The following is a 20,108-nucleotide window of genomic DNA, read 5'->3' as shown; positions in this document are numbered from 1 at the left end:
TTTCGCTTGACGATGTTTGGAAGCGCTGGCAAGATGGCGCACCATGGTACGTTTTTTTTTGCACGCGTATGTGTAGCCCACAAACATGCCGGAGATCTCCTGGCGCTGATGGAATACTGCAAATACACTGTCTACAGCATGGCGCGATCGTTCCCTCACTCATCTTGGAGAACGAGAGGCAGTTGACAATGGAGTATTGTGAGCGATGGTTCTCCCAGCCTGCGTGTGTATGTGTGCTTCACTTCCTTTTTGAAAATCCACTCACATTTTTGTACTCCGTCGTCATGATGGACCACCCCGTACTAAATTCTACACGAGTCGTCTCATGTGCCGTACACTCACTGTCGGGTCTCCACATACAGATTGTTAAGCACTAAGCACCCAGCACTTGGCTTGGATCTCATACGAACAACTTTTCTACATCAGCTCCATTTACTTGCTTTACCCTGCTTATCAAGAACATCACACTGACTGACCACCATGTAGGTGGGCTTGGTGGTTACTGATCAGAAGGTCAGGGGTTCAAACCCCAGCACTGCCAAGCTGCCACTGTCAAGCCCTTGAGCAAGGCCCTTAACCCTCTCCGCTCCAGGGGTGCTGTATCATGGCTGACCCTGCGCTCCGACCCCAGCTTCCTGACATACTGGGGTATGCGAAGAAAGGAATTTCACTGTGCTGTAATGTATACGTGATCAATAAAGACTCTTTATCACCAGTTCACACAAAGGTGAAATTAGGTTTCGAATACTACATGCTGTCCACCGAGGTTAGCTTTTGTATCAAAATGTAGCAGAAACGAGAAAAAACTGCCGGAATGCACTACTGCTCAGACATTTAAAACATACGAAGGTGCTTCTTGTGACTTAATGCTCCAGAGTCTTTAAGAAACCAATACGTAACGTTGACGAAGAAGGTGAGGCGACTCGGGAAAACCCGTCGGATATCGCCAAGCAAAGGCGAGATCATATTTCCAGCTGTGATCTTCGAATGCAACAGCAACGTTATACATGCAGAGGTAGGCGGGGCATCTTTCAGCGGATTTGGCACGGGATAGAATTTTCTCCTTTAAAATGCTAGGTGTTTACTTTTGACTGAGAAACGTGCACAGGGGAAAGAATTTTCATGAATATATACTGTAGTCCAAATCTGAGCGTTTTAAAAATATGACTCTAATCGATATCCACCGTATTTACGGATAATGACAGACAAAAACCCTCACACACACGTTCGGGGGTCCTGATTTGCCTCCTGACTTACAGTAATATGAAAATGCAAGGCTTGAGACCAGTTTTAATCATGTGCTCGTACTGTGGAGAAATGCAATGCTATGCTGTGTGCTGGGTTCGGCGTGAAGCACGGCATTGTTATTCGAGGAAGTATTTATTTACACGCAGGGAAGTATTGCTCAATAGGAACTGACGGAATGAAATCACAGTGCGCTTTGAGTGACCCGAAAGAGTTAATCTCACCACATCCTCCTCATGCCAGCCTTTGTTGGACCACCATTCTGTCTGCCAGTGTGTGTGTGTGTGTGTGTGTGTGAGAAGTGTTCCCCAGGGACCAGGCCTAATTACTACATACTGCGGTGGCAGGACACATTGTAATGTGAGTCCTTCAGTCTTGAAGTAACCCAAACACAAACACAAAGACATACCAGATCTGCAAGGAGAATCTTATGTAAGAAATCAAACGTACTTTTAGAGGAAAATAATCAGCGATACCACCACAAACTGGATCATATGGAGTGTTTTAGTCCTCCTATACCATAACAATTTTTCATTTATTAAACAACGGAATGTCATACATTTTTCCGTATGTAGTAAGTGTAAAGTTGTGGAACGTCCAAAAAAAAAGTCAGTTCCTGTCATAACAGCTATAAACAATCGTTCCTTCACAGTCTTTTTTCTCCTCTCTAATGGTTAATACGACAAAAAAAAACAAAAAGACGCAGCTTGTGATGTTACAAGTAAACACACAAAGCACTCAGTTCTGAACATTTTTCTGCCTCAGATTCCTCGTCTTGGATGACAGGAGTGGAACTTGGTGCGGTCTTATGCTCTTGTAGAGCATCCACCTCGAGGTGAGGTGTACTGCGCTGTCCCCGTGGTTGTAAATGAGTGGTTATTTGCGTCAGTGGAGACTTCCTGCGAACTCGATCCGGTCAGGACGTTCTCGTCGGCCCTCTCTCATCAACAAGGTGTTTCTACTTCTAGAACATCGGAGGATTTTTCGCACCACTCTAGAGACTGTTGTGGTGGAAAATCCCAGGAGAAAAGCGGCTCCACACTCAAACTCCCGAGATAACGTTCTGATGTTTGATGCGAGCATTAACTGAAGCCGCCGAGCCGAATCGGCACGATTTCATTCGCGTGTCCCGATTAAAGTGTCCGCTGTTTTTATTGGGACGCTTGTCTGTTTTGAAGGAGTATACGAGACGCATACGAGTCACACGGAAAGCTCTCGGGTCAAACCCAATGCCATCTGCCACGTTTTTCAGACCGTCTTTCATCGGACAACTCATCCGTCCGTATTTACGGAAACCGGCCGTGGTTAATGAGGACAGCACGCCACACTAATTAGGCATCTGCTGGAGAAACTGAAGCTCTGGAAACCTCAATCCCTTTGTCCTTATCCAGACTCCTGCTAATGCTTCATTCCGTGCCCTGAAAAAAAAATAATAAATCAGGCTCAATTTGTTTTTATTAGATTGCTACAAAGCACTGCTTACTTTAAAGTCCAAGAAATCACAACACTGTACCAACATTTCATTACTCTCAGGCTTCCTCTGTTTACTCAGACTGTATCTGAGGAGTTCCAGCTCTGTGTTATCGTACACTTTTGTTGACTTCTCACGTGCTGACAGTAGAAAGTGACACCCTCCTGTTCTGCTGAGTGATACCGATCCCAGGCGGAGGAGACGTGTGCCAGGCTCCGTCTTCACCTCAGTGCTTACGCAGTCCTCGCCCTTTAAGAGCAACTTCGTTTAGCATGAACATAGACTAGAATTAGTTCCAGTAATGTTAATAAAACTCACAAAGTGGGTAAAGACCTAATCTGACAAAAATGAAGCAGTATTTGAAACCCTTTCTACTTCCTTAGCTTGAACCCTCGGACCATTGATTGGTGATATAATACATAGGGAGAATATATTGTATTTGTAAGGGAAATCGTTCCATTATTATGCTCTTGGACTAAGACGGGCTACGTTAAGAAACGGAAACACATTCCTTGGGTTGAAGGGTTTCGCTGCGTCTGGTGAACGTCAGGGAAGAAAAAAGCGGGAAATCTTTCGGACTGACCCCGCCTCTTCTGGCGTTCGTCCATCAGAGAACGTGTGTGTGTGCGGGCGTGGAAGACGTGTGTGTGGCCTCCTGCCCTGTGTATCCCTCACAGCTCTTGTGTCCTCTAATCCCAGCAGGCATGAGGCAGTATAGGGGCAGCTGCTCTCTCGGAAGGGGTCAGAGGTCAGCACTCAGAGGGTCCATGCCTGAGTTTCGTCTAAATGGAGAGTGACTAATCAGCTTATTAGATGGCCTGCGGGGTTTGGCTGCATTTCCTGTGAAACGCACTTGATTGTGATATTGCACAGTGGGGCATAGTGAGGCAAACTGACAGATGATTATCATAATAAGGCTACGCTGCGAAAACGATACGGTTTGAGTTTCACAGTAGCACAGATCCGTTGTGACGGCGCTGCGAAGCTGTGACGACTGTTTGAAAATAATTTCAACGCTTTTGCCAGTGAAGGGATGTAAATCCATTCGTGGAAAACTCCACAATATGTTCTGCTTAATAAAAAACGTTTATGCAACTCTCTTATCTAAGTTATCTTTTAAAATAAATAAATAAATAAAACCTGCCTCAAGGGTATTGCCAAGACAATGTTAGGTCCACATTCCTGGAAATACTTCGAGAACTGCCAAGAGGCACATTTTTCCCTTCAGCTGTGATGTTTCTCACAAATTGTCCGATCCCTGAGAATTTCCATTTCGCACATCGTTCCTCTGACCTTCTCCTTCCAACTGTGGATCAGAGCCTTAACACACTCCATGGATTATTCCATATCACTCGGGCCAGTGCTTTATCAGCTGAAGCAGCGTGGCCTTGTAGAGGATGGCAGGAAGGAAGGAGGTTTCACACTCACTGTCACTGCAGAGGATCTGTCCTCTCTGGTTTCCTTGCTTTTTCCTCCTGATCACAGTTTAGAGACAACAGTGTGCGGGTGTGTGTGTGTGTGAACAATATGGATTGTGTAAACCTGATAAACATGACTAGTTTATCTCCTAAACCTGTTGTCATAGTAACAAAGATCTCAACCACTACTGCAAACACAACCACAGGTGGTCTCAGTGCCATTGCTGGGACGTAATCCAGAACTTTACGTTTCCACTGCAAATGAGATGGTTTTTAATCTGACAAACGGTTCCAACACTGAACTGGTAACGTCATGGGCTTGGGCATCATTATCATCATCATCACCATATAAAAAAACTCGTTATTTTTATGACTGCCATTGAAATTTTTGTGAAGTAGTTGGTTAAGCTAATAATGCTTAATCTTCAGTAAGTGGTCATGGTCAGTGGTGGACCTGGAGTGTCATGGGAACAATGGACGTGAGGTAGGAATACACCCTGGATGGTATAGTGGTTCATCGCAGGGCGCCGTGCACACACATTCACACACTTGTTCACCACACCTAAGGGCAATTTAGCATAGCCAGTCAGCATCCTGCCGTGGTTTTGGTAGGTGAGAGGAAACCAAAGGATACCAACACGAGCACAGAGAGAACCTGCAGAGCAGACAGTAACTCGAGATCAAACCTGGAGACATACCCGGAGCTGTGAGGTAGCAATGTTATCTCCAGATCCAGGAGAATTTTCCACACCCATATAGATCATCTGATCTGATTTTTCGTCTCAAACCAGACCAGCGGTTAATCAGAGTCGAACTATTTTTCAGCTCATTAAAATGGTAAACCTTTAGTTTTACATAACGCTTTCAGGTCCTGAAAGGGGTTAAAGTTTAGACATCCCATAACATGATTTTAGCACTGCCTTGTAAAATCATTATCTGTACTTGTTAACTGCATAACGTTATAGCCGTTTCAGATTTCCATCACACCCCTGATAAAGATCCATGCCTCACACTCTAGAGTTCAGCAGCTGGTTTTGGCCAGTGATGGGCGATAACAGAGCCGGACTCCCAAAGGGTAATAGTAATAGTCTGCAGAATGTTAACTGTGGGAGAAGGTCTGTGTTTCTTAACCAGTAGCGTCCGGTTGATTCAGAGCCAAAAGGGTGTTAAACTTTCCAAGAGACTTTCTCCAACTGTCTCCAACTGATCCTCTACGATGCCAAGGATGGAGAGCAGAAACATGTTACCATTATTTAAAGCTTTCCAATCTGCCAGGGGAAGCACGGACATAACTTCCCCCTCGCACACAACAAGCATACTTGGCTCCTTGTTTTCATTTGAAAGAAGGCCAGTTTAACGGAAGCGTTCTCAGCTGTCCTAATCTGTCTTGAAGAACTGAGACTTGTGACTCTGCCAAGCTTTCAGCTGCCCGAAACAAATCAATGTAGCATTTAAACAATTGACAGTGCTGTGCAAACCCAGAGGTGCTGTTCATCTGAGTGACCATTTGTTAACGGACGATTTCTGTTCAGCTTAATGTCCGTGCCGTATCTCTGAACATCTGCATGCTGGTTCAGTTGAGTGATCGTCCTCGGCCACAGTGGCTGGCAGAGAAGAATGCACTAGGCACATGCTGAAAGCTAAAGATAGGAGACTCGTCCTATCAAGTAGATGAAATCGGGTCTGACTTTGGATGGGTCAGAAGGCAAGCAGCCTTCACTGTGAGCCAGAAGAGGAGAACAGAACACCCACACTTTTACACTTTTCCCAATTCTTTACATTCTGTCTGTTGATGGTTTACATTCTAGACCTGACAGCCAAGTTGTGGTGAGCTACGTGTGTTTAGTCGCTCTCTGGCAGGCTTAAGTGAGTCCAGCTGGCCCTAGCATACCAACAATTCCCAATCCAGAGCCTGTGGGAATCGTGTGTGAGAAAAGATACCACCCGCACGGACCGGTTTTGCGTTTTGCTGACTGACCCTGCGTCCGTGCCAAAATCAGGTTCCACCTAAGAGTTGATGCCAAGAGTTCTCAGTGGAGACACCAGTGCATTGCGGGAGGTGTTGATGGAGAGCGACTGTGGGAGGAGCCATGTTGGCCAAGGATCAAAGGGAAGGGATCAACTTCTATTTTACAGCACCAACAATTAAATCTCATCACTTCCCTATCAGTGGGGTATGAAGTGTTGGCTGTAGTGATCTGCCGGTCATAGTGATCTGCAGGAAAGCTAGACCCTTAGCCCTGCTTGCATGGTGTCCTCTCTGAATTATATGCTTTGCATTCTGGTCCATTTGATATTTATAGCCATGGGGTTATATTATGCATATTCTACCCCATGACAGCTACAGTTCACAACTATGCATCTTTGGTGCTTGGACCCCAAGTGATAATTTTAGCTCGATAATATTCTTAGTCCATGACCTAGTGAACTAACATGAGGGTGTGTTTTTGATAGAGACTACAAAGTATGTGTCTTTAGATAATATGCTGAAGGAAATAAGAACAAGAACGCAAGCGTATCTTACCTCATCTTAAGTTTGAAGATTGTTGAAAAAGAACCCACTGACACTGGAGACTCCTTCCAAAATCTCTAAATGGACATCTCTTCACAGAAAACTCATACATTTTTTCGAATTAATTTATGTTGAGTGTCCAACATACAAGTCTTTGTATTAGTTCTTACTTTACAGTAAAAACACGAACATATTAGAACTAGCGACCAATCAGATTTCTAGAATTCATCAATGTTGTCATAGAAAGAAGTTTATTACTTATCTCAATGAAGGAAACAATGCACAATACCATCTGGAGGAAATGAGAAGAGAAGTAAACATAAATGAAATAGCTTAGATACGGTATAAACAGACTTTTTTATATGTAGTATTAAGTAAATATTAGCGACGTGAGACATCAGGAAATGCCGATATATTAGTATTGATATTTCCGAGCCGAGTTCGAATGCACTGAGAAAGAATGGCGGCTGAATCTGTGTCTGAATCCCTGACCATACCCATGTAGTGGTTCATCATCATCCGAGCGTGAGTGATTAATTACAGCCTGAGTGTCTCTGGGAGGTCGTTAGTGCACCAGCCTGTGTGTGTGTGTGGGATTGAGAGAGGAAGTGACTACACTAGAGTTATAGTAAATAAAGGAGTAGGATGGAGGATGCATTTTTAGATATGACTCACATACTGATCTTCCTCAAGAGGACTCAAAACAAGTTTTAAAAAAAAACTGCTGACATCCTGGAAATTCTGCACGGGTATAATGGTTGGGTACGCTGTTTTATGCTCTGGCTCTGACCTCGTGATTTGACACACAGCCTGCTCGAGGCCTGCTTTAGTTCACTCACACACCAATGGTAGCAGAGCTGCCATGCAAGGTGCTAGCTTGCCATCGGGAGCAACTCGGGGTTCAGTGTCCTACTCAAAGGACACTTCAGGACGTGGAGTCACGTGGGCCGGGAATCGAACCGCCAACCCTACGATTAGTGGACAACCCGCTCTACCACCTGAAGCACAGCCGCCCAAAGCCCAGGAACCTTGCTGACACAGGAGACTCCATCCCAAATTGCCTACCAAATAAATGCATCTGCTGCAATTATCTGTGTAAATTACTATAGGAATGGTACCATGGAACAAACGTATATTAATATAAACCTGTGATTTGTCATGCAGTCAGCACTACTGTCAGTGCTTCTGTTATAGAAAATGAAACCAACATCAACTGACCACTGCGATGGGTTGGCACCCCATCCAGGGTGTCCCCCACATTGTGCCCAAGTCCCTCTGGGATGGGGTCCAGGCTCCCTACGACCCTGCGTAAGGTAAGCGGTACAGAAAATGGATGGATAGATCAACTGAACAAAAATCAGCCTTAACAAATAGAACGTTTACCAAAAAAAAGCCCCTCCCTCACTACACCGCACATCCATCCTCCTTTTCTGACTGAGACAAAACCCGCAGACTCTATTACGCCAATAAAAGAATCAATATTCGGCTTGATGGTATCATGTCTCAGACAGGATGTAGCCCAGACCCCCACCCCTCTCTCAGCACTGTTACACTGACTGTGTATGTTGAAGACTATTGGCAGAACAAAACTGGAGAAACATTAAGTGTGTCTTGAATCCATTAAAGTGAACACTGTCAATTTTATTCCAGACTACATGGTCAGTCAGCTTTGGGGAAAAAACAAAGGGTGAAATCCTACTATTGGTCGTTCTAAATTAGGCATGCCCGAGCCAAACCATTCCATGATGGAGGACTTTGGTCGCGGAAGTTATCACGCGATTTTCATGGCGCCACCTGCAGGACTGGAGTGTACGTGACAGCCAAAACAAAACCGTAGAGCTTGTAACCTTGTGATGGTGTTACTACCTTAAGTATGCTAAAGCCTTTAATATTGTGTGTTAGTAACGTCTCATTATTATTATTGGCACCCCATTTGACGGGTAGTGCCCGTCTCAACGGGATCTTTTTGGCAGAATATACAAGTACCGTAGCCAAGACCATAGCCATAATAGAGGTGCCAGCTTTCTTCTCATTAGCGGGTCTGTTCTCAGCTGCTCCTTTGTTTTAAACTCATACTCTGATCCCAAACCCAACTCCAACATGTGCGAAAACATTTCTGTAGCGCTAATAAATGATAAATGAATGATGAAACGTTGCTTCTTTGTACGGTTTATGAGATTGCCCTTGATGATGGGAGAGCTGTGGGTTGAGTAGAAGCTTTGTAATGATGTATATTTTATGATGAAGATAAGACTCTTGTTCAAAGTGGCAGAGGTGATGGTAACAGGCTGAGCAAACAGTGTCCTTGGAACATCTTGGCATTAAGTGCCTCGATCAAGGGCACAATAATGACATCCGTCATCGGCAGTGAGGCGATCGTGATGTTGCAGCTGGGCTGAAACACCTCAGACAGGCTGTACTTTCCAGTGGAACAGAAATAGACGATGCTAGAGGTGTGCGTGGGACTGTTTTCTTTTTAAAGCCCATTGTAATCCCATATTGCAGGTGTGGACCAATCATAAATTCACTAGCAAGACCACTGCACCAAATTGCTTGCCCAGGCTCATGATATACTTGCCCAGAAGGCTAAAAAAAACTGCGACGAACCTAATTTAATCCACAAATATGATCTCAGTTTGTGTGTGTAGTGCAGAAAGTGGTGTGAATCGGTAAAGAGTAGCGTGTGCCACAGAACCGAGGTGCAACGAGAGAGATATTAAACAAGTTACGTTAATATGTTGAGTTTAAACAGACATAAACATCTCGTCAGTATATTAACAATCACCTACCGTTTAGATGGAGCAGTCACCCTAGATGATAGAGTATGTAAACCTGTGATTTGCTTTGCTACTGTCATACTGTTATAAGAAAATAATCAACACCTTCTTACCAATCAGAATCCGGAATTTAACAGCTCCTGATTATACAGTGTAGTAAAAGTAAAGATGACATCACAGTTATCCATTGACTCAAGTGTCAGTCTTAGTAGAGTATTCAGAGAGTAGACAGAAATGTGTTGGGTGAGACAGGTCACCCCCACCCTCCCCCCCACCGCCAGCATCAGTTACCATGGTTACAATCCCCGAGGGAAGGTGGGGATGTGCCCGTAGGTCTTTCGAGTGCCATGTGCGATGAAGCAGGACAATCAGAGAGAGAGAGAGACAGAGAGCCTTAGGTCAGATAGAGCAGCTGTCCTCCAAGCGTGTGCCTTTCCACTCAGGAAAAACACACAATAACATTAACACAAACCCACCCACATTACACACCCATGTACACATTGCAGTCTGGACACTTGACTTAACTTGACTTGATTAAGTCTACACGGTAAACTGAGTAATCCATACTAATGCTAATTATATTTAAATAAGCATTAGTATGGTTATCAAGTTTGCCTCGCACCTTCCGAGGTTGAGGGTTCGAATCCCGCCTCCTCCAGCCTGTGTGTGTGGCGCTTGCATGTTCTCCCCGCGCTTCGAGGGTTTCCTCCGGATACTCCGGTTTCCTCCACCAGTCCACAGACATGCATTGTAGGCTGATCGGCATTTCCAGATTGTCAGTGGTGTGCGATCGTGCCCTGCGATGGGTCGAGACTCCCAGGCTCCCCTGCAGCCCTGTGTAGAATAAGTGGTATGGAAAATGGAAGGATTTTCAATCGTTTGGTGCAAACTGACTCAAGATGCAGATGCTGCACACCACTCCCCATCGCAAATATACTTTTATTTATTTATTCTTTATTATTCGTTACATATTTCTGCTCTTTGGTAAAAAAAAAAAATGCACTGTAGAAGAAAGGGCTTCAGGAGAGGCTTTGAGGCAGTGAGGAGGTGTTTATTAAACATTTAGGGAAGGAGTCTCCAGTGTCAGGGCTTTATAACGGTCAAAGCTGTGACTTTAAGTTTTGCGGCACTGGAAAAGTCTTCAAAAAGAGAAAGTTTGTGGTTTCCCGGTAGCTGCAATTTTAAGCGAGAGAAGCTCGCGAGTTCCTCACGCTCTCGTCAGGAGATCGCACGGCATTCGCAGCCAACACTAGCCAATCGCGAGCGTCTCTTAGCTCGAGTATGTGGAAGAGGGCGGATAGCGCAACTTTCCTCCAGGTCTTCATTTATGCACTGTGCTGTGTCTTCAGGCCTGAAGAGCATTTTCAGGGGTGGTCATGTCTACATTTCAGATTTCCATCATGTATCGAGCTACAGTATGAGGTGAGATACACACGCTTACCAGCTTGTTTGAGATCTCAGTCAGTTCATTCTCACGTCCGACAGCCGTGATGCCCAAAAGAGGGAGATTTCCACAGGATAGACGGCAGGATGCATGCATATTCTGTCTAAATAAACATTCGTCTACATCTGGACAAAAAAATTCTCCTATTTCGTCTCAGACATGCAGACATGGAGGTTTGGCACACAGTTACCCAGGCGCTGTTTGTCTCCTCTCTGTTTTGTCTGTGTCAAATTACTGGCGGTCGGCATCTCTCTCTCTCTCTCTCTCTCTCTCTCTCTCTCTCTCTCTCTCTCTCTCTCTCTCTCTCTCTCTCTCTCTCATTCTCTCTTCACTCTCTCAGTGAAACACACACACACACACACACACAGCCCACTGTTAGCTGGCAGGCAGTGTGTAGATGAGTTCACAGTGGGTGTGTGTCTCAGTTATATTTTATTTCCCTGACTGCCAGATTCGGTCGGTATGCTCGGCTCCAGAAGTCTTGAGTTCACCCCCAAGAAATGTTTCATCATTTATCAAAAAAACAAATTGATTCCTGACAAAAATGGCTGATTGTCGTTCCAGGAACTATTTCCACTGGAGGAAAAAACGGCTGATTGTAGTTCCAGGAACATTTTCCTTCGAAGGCATGTTAAGCCAGCCAATCACAACTTATAATTAAATAACGATGTATCATACATTTTATCCATTTATAGACTTTCCAATTGTGGAAAATCTGCAAAACATGTTAGTCCCTGTTATCTCTTACTTTCTAGCAGCTAGGAACGGTTGTTCCCTCACCAGCATTTCCTTCTCTCTCTCTCTCTCTCTCTCTCATGACAAACTTTTCCAAAGCACTGACACTGGAGACTCCTTCCAAAAATGTTAAAGTCCCCACGAAATCAACTTTGAAAGTTTTGTGGCTTTTAGTCCGAATATATTCGCCTTAAGGTTATCTACTGTTCGCTAGTGCGCTCCAAAACAATGACAAAATTCACATTTAGACGATATACTCATTCAAAATGTACAGTCTCTCTCTACAGCCAATACCGATCAACAATTTTGATGACATCATTCTGCACGTCATCAGATTTTCTGTCCAATCAAATGTGCTCTAGAATCTGAAGTGTCCCGCCCCCAACATCATAAATACCCACGGTACTAACTATCAAGTACGGTTTAGCCCGGGCTGTGAGGTAAGCTAAACGCTATTGGCTATTTAAAACGCAGGAGGGGGCACTCGATAGGTCCCGTCCTGACTTCCTGTGTCAGTGGAAACTACTGTACGGCGACACATCGAATAACGCTGCACATTTTAAGGCACTTCACGGGGACTTTAAATAAACGTCTCCTTACGGAAAACTTCACCATATCAACAATTACACGTGATTTTCCTCAATTCTGTCTGCCGTACAAGTCCTTGCGTGAGTTAACGTATTAGAACGAGTGCATTCAGATAAACCAGAGCTGCTGTTATACAATATTAATGCAATCAGAATTCAACTGAACTGTGGTGTAAATAAGCCTACCAAGCGATTTTCTTTCTAGAGGATAAAAATATTTGATCAATGCCGTCGAGGATGGTTGGCAACGTTAACGAACAAGTATCACCTGGTCCGAGAACAAAGCGTCAGCGTTCATACAGTACGCAGATCAGAAAAGCAGCTCTTTATCTTCGCAGTTCTGAGTTAACGACAGAGTTATTGAAATGATTATGTAAAAAGTCGTTCTCTCTCTCTCTCTCTTTCATTCAGTCAATGACTCAGATGTTATTGTCTGAGAGAGTTGAGATGATACACGACAACTCTTTCTCAGATTCAGTGCCAGCAGGGTGGGTGAGTGCGGTCACTGTGGCGCATTCTTATGATGAACGCTGGGGATCTCAGGAAAGCCTAAAGCTAGAAAAGTCAGGCAAGCTATTACATTTCCATTTCGCTAGATCCTGCCATAAGATTTCTTTTTTTTTTTTTTTTTAAGCGTTTATCTATCCGTTTTCCATACCGCTTATCCTACACAGTGTTGCGGGGGAGTCTAGAGTCAGGGAACCAGGTGCACAGGGCAGGGGACATCCTGGATCCACAGGGCACACACACATTCACACACTATGGACGATCTGGGAATGCCACTCAGCCTGTCACATGTCTTTGGACTGGAGGAGGAGACCCCCGAAGCACAGGGAGAACATGCAAACTCTACGCACGCAGGGCAAAGGCGTGATTCGAACCCCCAACCCCAGATGTGCGAAGCAAACATAACCGCTAAGCCATCGTACCCCCCCAGTGTAAAATTGTGGCGTGTTGTGGTGAATGAATCCTTTTTCCGCTAGAAAGAGACTTGGGATTCTCTGTCCCAATTGATGCAGAGCTCCATCGGATCCAATCAGCCAGCACAAAGGCGTCTTACTGAAAATAAACTTCAGCTCTTAGCAACTCTGACAACACCTTCCCGAGGTTTAGGACACTTGAACAGTTTTACTTTTCACAAGAACACTGCGTCACTGCTGTCATTTCTCTTTATTTAACAACTACGTCATAATCACACGTTCACGCTGACTTATCAGTCGTCAAACCGCTCCGGATCCGGATCACACCCTCATCCTGCGTATGACAAACACGGGACGAGGAACGAAGCCACATATTCATAAGAAGAGAAAGTGCAAAAGATGGATATACGGTCCTCTCCGAAACTATCGGAACGGCAAGGCCAGGTCATTTGTTTGTGTTGTACGCCAAAGACATTTGTGTTTGACATCAAAAGGTGGATATGAGACCAGAGTTTAGCATTCCAGCTTTTATTTCCTGGTGTTTACATCTAGACATGTTAAACGACATAAAACATAGGACCTTTTGTATCAGACCACCCAAATTTGTAGGCTTGTGCAACGCCTGTGATATATTTTCCCTCTTTTCTCAGCTTCAAAATGGCCTTTCTCCCATAGACAGCTCTATGGTCTTCATGTTGGTTTATCCTTTTTTACGAACAATCGAGAGTAAACATTCAAAGCTACTAATTCTTTAAACATTCAATTGAACAGGGCTCAGCTGGGCAACAAGAAACACCTATTAGTCACATTTCGCAATATCTCTGATCACTTGAAGGGTCGTGATCACCTCACGACCCTGTAGGATAAGCTGTATAGAACGTGGATGGATTACATTTCATGTTAAAATGACACCAGTGATAAAAAAGAAAAAGTACCATTTATGCATTATTACAGGAAAGAGAATATAATAACAAGATTAAGTGTGTTAGCCAGAACTGCTGCCTTAACGCGCCGTGTCATTTACTGTACAAGTCTGTGGAAACTGTCCTGGAGCAATGAACAGCGTTCTTCCGAAAGCCCTTCCCTCATTTAAATGTTATGATGATGGTGGTGGAGGATAAAGAAGCATTTCAATTCTGCAGTGCAGTAACTTCATGTCGTTTTGTGTTTTTCAGGGCGAACATCGATGAGGTGGAGACCGAAGTGGTGGAGATTGAGGCGAAGCTGGACAAGGTGAGATGCGTCACTGCAGAAGAATGAAATAAAGCATAACGTTCTTCAGATTGTATTATAAAGCATCGCTTTTCTTCCGAACACTCTTCCTCTGCCTGTGCGATGGACGTGTTTTTACACGCTGAGAGTCTCATTAAAGGTAGCATGATAGGTCAATAACTTTCAACCAATCAGGACAAAGGAGACGCGTCTCTCTTATTAGTGTCGAATCGGGAAACTCGGCCTGTTGCAGAAACATTCCGGGGTTTTGGGGGTGTGGCTTAAGAACGAACACAGATTCCGCATACAACTCACCTGAAAACTGGCCCCTATTCACTGTCTAACCCACTTTATTTTGAAAACGTAACCATTATTTAGTCCGAAAGCATAACGGGGCATATTGAGTGCGCATGAAATCGCATAATGCACCGCTCAGTTGTTCAAAATGATGCACTCTAGCAGGTACAGAATACCCATAATGAATCAAAAATAAAATACATTGTGTATTATTGTGTAATTTAAAAAAAGTGTTATGTTTAGGCATATCCGTTTTTGTGAATTAAATAAAAGGCTATTGGTACTGGATCATTACTCATCATAATAACCTTTTTTTTTTATTTAACAAAATTTAAATATGCACATTTGTAACGAATAATATCAAAAAAATAAAAATACCACAAATATTTTACATTATATGTGATGGAAATTTAGAAAAATATCAAACTTTTGGGGCCTTTTTTTTTATTTTATATTTGCTATTTGAATATGTAATTTGAAGTGCTTTACTACTTAAAAATTAGCATAAATATGTAATATATTTTTATATGTAAGTATATGTGTGTGTATATATATATATATATATATATATATATATATATATATATATATATATATATATATATATATATATATATAAATATTTTTTGCTGTTTGAATATGCACCTTTTTGCCTAATAGTTTGTAAAAAAAATATATAGTTTATTACATTGTATTTTATATTCTAGATTTTTTTTAATATTATAAATACATTCAAAACAATTTAATTTTATTTAGAAATATTTAGAAATATATTCAAAACATTTTACGATTAGGCATAATGTTTTTTTAAAATAATTAACTAGATAAAAATGTTATTGAATATGCTAATTTGTTTACTTATTTATTTACTAGTATTAAAAAAAACAAGAAATGTTTTAGATGATGTATATTGTATTCCAAAATATTTTTTTAATTATTATTTTTTTAATGTATGAAAGTTTTAATTGATTTATTTGTAATTGTTAGGTGTGGTTATTTTTTATGGTTATTTGAATATTCACATTTTCTATTATTTTTATTATTATTAAAATAGCATAAATGTTTTAGTGTGAAAGAAATATTTGAAGAAGTGTATTGTATTTTGCTTATGCGATTTAGAAATATTTAGTAATATAAAACAGTTAAAACATTCTATACCGAATTAAATAAACACATTATTTGGTAGGAGTGGTATATTTTTTTTGAATATATTGTTGTTAAATATACAAGAACACAATTTGAGACACATGGTCGTGCCTTTGGGCCGAGTCAGAACTCCAGTACTTCATTCCTGCGGTTGCGTTTTGCCTCATAGATCATCAGCGCAGTGTTTGACGCGTTTGTGGTTTTATTTATGAACGCACCTACAGTGTGGAGAGTGAAGCGTCCATTAGAGCCGGTGTCTCCGCTCAGCGTTAGGCTCAAATCACTCAAACAGATGCCGCACTAATGCTGCTGAGGTCACTGGCCCATCTGTTCCTGATGACTTTGAGTGACAGCTGTCAATTCCCATTACTCCGCCCCCTCGTCCACCTCCTCCTACTCTTCCTCCTCCTCTTCCTCTGTCGTAACGGACGTGATTATTCATGACATGTCAAAGGAAGGTAAACATGTTGGACTCAAATTAGTATCCAGTTGAAGAATGTTTATTTTGGTGTCACTAATGACTAGAATTTAGTGATTCGCTTTTATGAGATGTCATCGTTGTCATGCTTTTTGTACATTTTTAATGATTGTAAAATATAAAATACAGTGGCACCTATCACATCTCCAAAAACGGCAGGTCTTGTGGGGTGTTCCTAGTGTGCAGTAGTTAGTGCCTACCAAAAGTGGTCCAAGGAAGGACAACTGGTGAACCGGCGACAGGGACATGGGCACCCAAGGCTCATTGGGGAGCAAAGGCTAGGGGTGACTGGTCCAATCCCACAGAAGAGCTACTCCTGAAGTTAATGCTGGCCATGATAGAAAGGTGTCAGAACATGAGCATCGGAACTGGAAGAATATGGGCTGGTCTGATGAATCACATTTTCTTTTACATCATGCGGACGGTCGGGTGTGTGTGCGTCACTCACCTACCTGAGGAAGAGATGGCACCAGGATGGACTGTGGGAAGAAGGCAAGTCGGCAGAGGCGGTGTGATGCTCTGGGAAATGTTCTGCTGGGAAACCTTGAGTCCTTGGGCATCCATGTGGATGTTACTTTGACACGTACCACCTACCTAAACGTTGTCGTGGACCAAGTACACCCCATTCATGTATGGTATTCCCTAATGGCTGTGCCCACTTTCAGCAGCATAATGTGCCCTGGGACACTGCAAAAATTGTTCAGGAACAGTTGAGGAACATGACAAAGAGTTCAGGGTGTTGCCTCAACCTCCAAATTCCCCAGATCTCAATCCGATCGAGCATCCGTGGGACGTACCGGACAAACAAGTCTAGTCCATGGAGGCCCCACCTCACAACTTACAGGACTTACTGCTAACGTGTTAGTGCCAGAAACCACAGCACACCTTCAGAGGTCTTGTGGAGTCCACACCTCGACGGGTCCGAGCTGTTTTGATGGCACAAGGGGGAGGAGCTGCACAATAGTAGGCAGGTGGTTTTAATGTTATAGCGTGGATCGTAAAAAAGTGTCGTGATGTGATGTTTTTGTCATATCGCCCACCACTGCCCTGTTGCGTTTTATTACTTCCTTAGATATCTGAAGTGGCCGTTATGCGTTATGATCCCAAGGATTTTGACAAAGAAAATCCATTTCTACCGTCCTCCAGAACCGTCAAAATTGTGTCACTTAACGAGCAACCTTAAACCATAAACTGCGGGGTCTACGTGCAGTGACTGAACCTGATTAAAAAGGGAATGGAGAACACACAGAGAGAGAGAGAAGAGCAGAAGAACAAATGAAAGAGAATAAGCAAAAAAAAATAAAAAATAGAGAGAGAGAGATCAGAGGCTTGGCTCCGGAGGCCACAGTTCGAGCTCCAGAGCCTCGTGACTGCCTTCTGGTACAGTCTCACACATGGAGGCCACCTGAGAATGTGTCTCACACACACTCTCTCTCTCACACACACACACACACAGGAGCCGGAGTGATAATTGAGGGCTTAAAACAAACATGAAACCGCATGAGACGGCTGCGCGTGTGAAGCTGCGGCTCAGTGGCGTGCCGGGAAAAAGCGAGAAATTGTTCTTCTGCTCTTTACGTGGGAATCTAATAGGAACTAGGGATGCACCGAAATGAAAATTCTTGGCTGAAGCCGAATATAATGATAAACTTGGGCGAATAACGAACACGTTTTTTCCGTTTTTTCTCGTTATTTTGCCATTTTTTTCACCATTGCATAAATTAAATAGTCAAAATGTGTCTTTTTACTATTTTGTCTTGCGTTTCAAAGAAAAAAATCAATTACAAAAACTACGATTTCAAAATATTTATTTAACACTGAACATTTGTTTTCATTCCAGCAGGCACAGGCTACCAACAAGGCACAGTATAACTTTACATAAACAAATGAGTAAAATACAAATATTTTGATGTGGTCATCTTTGAGCCCCCCTTGAATAGCCGATGTTAGGCCTATAACTGACTGCTGAAAGAATGGAACACTCTGTAGCCTACAACAAAAAAGTGCATTAAAAAGTGCATTGACAAGAGTGCAGAAATGGTTCTATTGGGTTCTATACGGCTGATTATATTGGGGATATATACCGCTCGCGTCCCTGTACACCTCGCCGAGTATTATAGCAGATATAGTAGAGTTAGATACGTTGTTAATGTTATGTTCCTTGATAGATTTAGTTAAACTATAGATTAGTTCGTTTAGTCCCCGCTGGTTGTTCCACTCCCAGTCCACAGTACTAGCTCATGTTTCTTGTTTCGTGTTGTGACCCTGTTTTCTGTGACTACGTTTTTTGGATTACGATGTGGATTTGTCTGCCTGCCCTTTAATAAATACGTCTTTACCTGCTTCCGTACTCTACTCCCTTACGTCTTGCCACGTGACAGAATACTCCGGAACAGAAACAAAACAAACGCATGTGTCCACAGTAAACAATGTCACGGTTGTCAACATCCGAAGAGCACGCGCTCGCTGAGCACTGGTGCACGCGCGCGCCCCCTCACCTCTCGGAGCGCGCTGCCGGAAGTGGAGGTCGTGAAATTCTCGCTCTGGTTGCTAGGCTATTTGGTCGCGTCTTCAAACACGTTAAAGTTAAATTTATTCAACCTTTTCACTTATTCGCCGAACACCGAACAGGCTTTTTTTTTTTTTTTTTTGCTATTTTCGGCCGAATAATTTCGGTTGCCGAAATTAATAGGAATATCTCTAATAGGAACATTATCGAGAGCGCTTCCACTGCAGAGGAAACTACACTGTCGTGTGTGTGTGTGTGCGCGCGCGCGCGTGTGTGTGGAGAATATGGGTTGTTGGGTTTTTTTTCCCCTGTGTGAGTGTGTATCTGCTCTCTAATGTAGTCTGAGATTTAATCATCTCAATAGCAGTGTTTTAATAAAGGACTGAGACCAAGCCAGAGTAGGTAAGATGATAAATGGGGGGGATGATTTTTGCTGAAAGTTCAGTTTGCGTATCCTATCATTGTGTGATTTTTATTAATATCTCTCTCTCTCTCTCTCTCTCTCTCTCTCTCTCTCTGTAGTTGGTGAAGTTATGCAGTGGGATGATCGAAGCTGGGAAGGTGTACGTAAGCGCCAACAAGCTTTTCGTCAACGGCATCCGAGACCTGTCTCAGCAGTGCAAGAAGGAAGAAATGATATCAGTAAGCGTGTGTGTGTGTGTGCGTGCGTGTGTGTGTGTGTAAAAAGAAAGAAAAGAATTATAAGCTATTGTAAATTGCTGTGATGTAAGAGAAAAAAGCACTTTGGGAAAATATTCAACGATAAAGTCATTTATTATTTTCCTGTAACACACCACCAGGTGTTTAATTCCTTACACAGCTGTACCTGTCAAAATATACATTAACAACAGCAGTGTTGTTCAGTAATAATATTAGCTGAATTAAACGGCTAGCTAGCTTAGCATGAAGGTTCTTTAGCGTCAAAAAACCCCCACAATGTCATGGCATCCTATGATAATCTGTATATTGGGCATTATTATAAGTGCAATGGTGTGTGTATATATATATATACATATATATACATATATATATATATATATATATATATATATATATAAATATATATATATATATATATATATATAGGAAACAAACCAAGCTTATTCATAATACACCTCAAATCGTTTGTTTACAGAAGTTGTGCTTTTTGTTGTTGTTGGTATTTTGGGGCGGTGACTGTACTCTTTCTGCGTTCTTTCTCTTTTCTTCCAGGAATGTCTGGAGAAGTGTAGCGAGAGTCTGCAGGAGATAGTGAACTATCACATGGTACGTGTCGCTCGTTTCCTCTACCGTTAGAACAGAGAGACCGGACCACAGAGTCCGACCTCATAATAGCACTCGTACCGTCCTGACTTTA

At 42.7% G+C, this 20,108-nt stretch overlaps 1 protein-coding gene and 1 long non-coding RNA gene across 4 annotated transcripts in view; one reads left to right on the top strand and one right to left on the bottom strand.

Annotated features, from left to right (window-relative positions):
- acap3a (ArfGAP with coiled-coil, ankyrin repeat and PH domains 3a) overlaps positions 1-20,108 on the top strand; it is a 57,829-nt gene that overhangs the window by 11,974 nt on the left and 25,747 nt on the right. For all 3 annotated transcript variants that reach the window (XM_053686204.1, XM_053686205.1, XM_053686203.1), the window contains exons 2-4: positions 14,285-14,342; positions 19,274-19,393; positions 19,964-20,017. In XM_053686204.1, coding sequence (XP_053542179.1) covers positions 14,285-14,342; positions 19,274-19,393; positions 19,964-20,017 — 232 coding nt within the window. The remainder of the gene's footprint in view (positions 1-14,284; positions 14,343-19,273; positions 19,394-19,963; positions 20,018-20,108) is intronic.
- Positions 1,762-3,451, bottom strand: LOC108276443 (uncharacterized). The gene is made up of 2 exons (XR_001814909.3): positions 2,763-3,451; positions 1,762-2,663 (listed from the first exon to the last, which is right to left on the bottom strand). It is a non-coding gene; the product is annotated as an uncharacterized LOC108276443 (long non-coding RNA).

This window comes from Ictalurus punctatus, chromosome 15 (assembly GCF_001660625.3).
Source record: "Ictalurus punctatus breed USDA103 chromosome 15, Coco_2.0, whole genome shotgun sequence".
In the NCBI taxonomy this organism is placed as follows: domain Eukaryota; kingdom Metazoa; phylum Chordata; class Actinopteri; order Siluriformes; family Ictaluridae; genus Ictalurus; species Ictalurus punctatus.
This window is presented reverse-complemented; position numbering and strand designations above follow the sequence as displayed.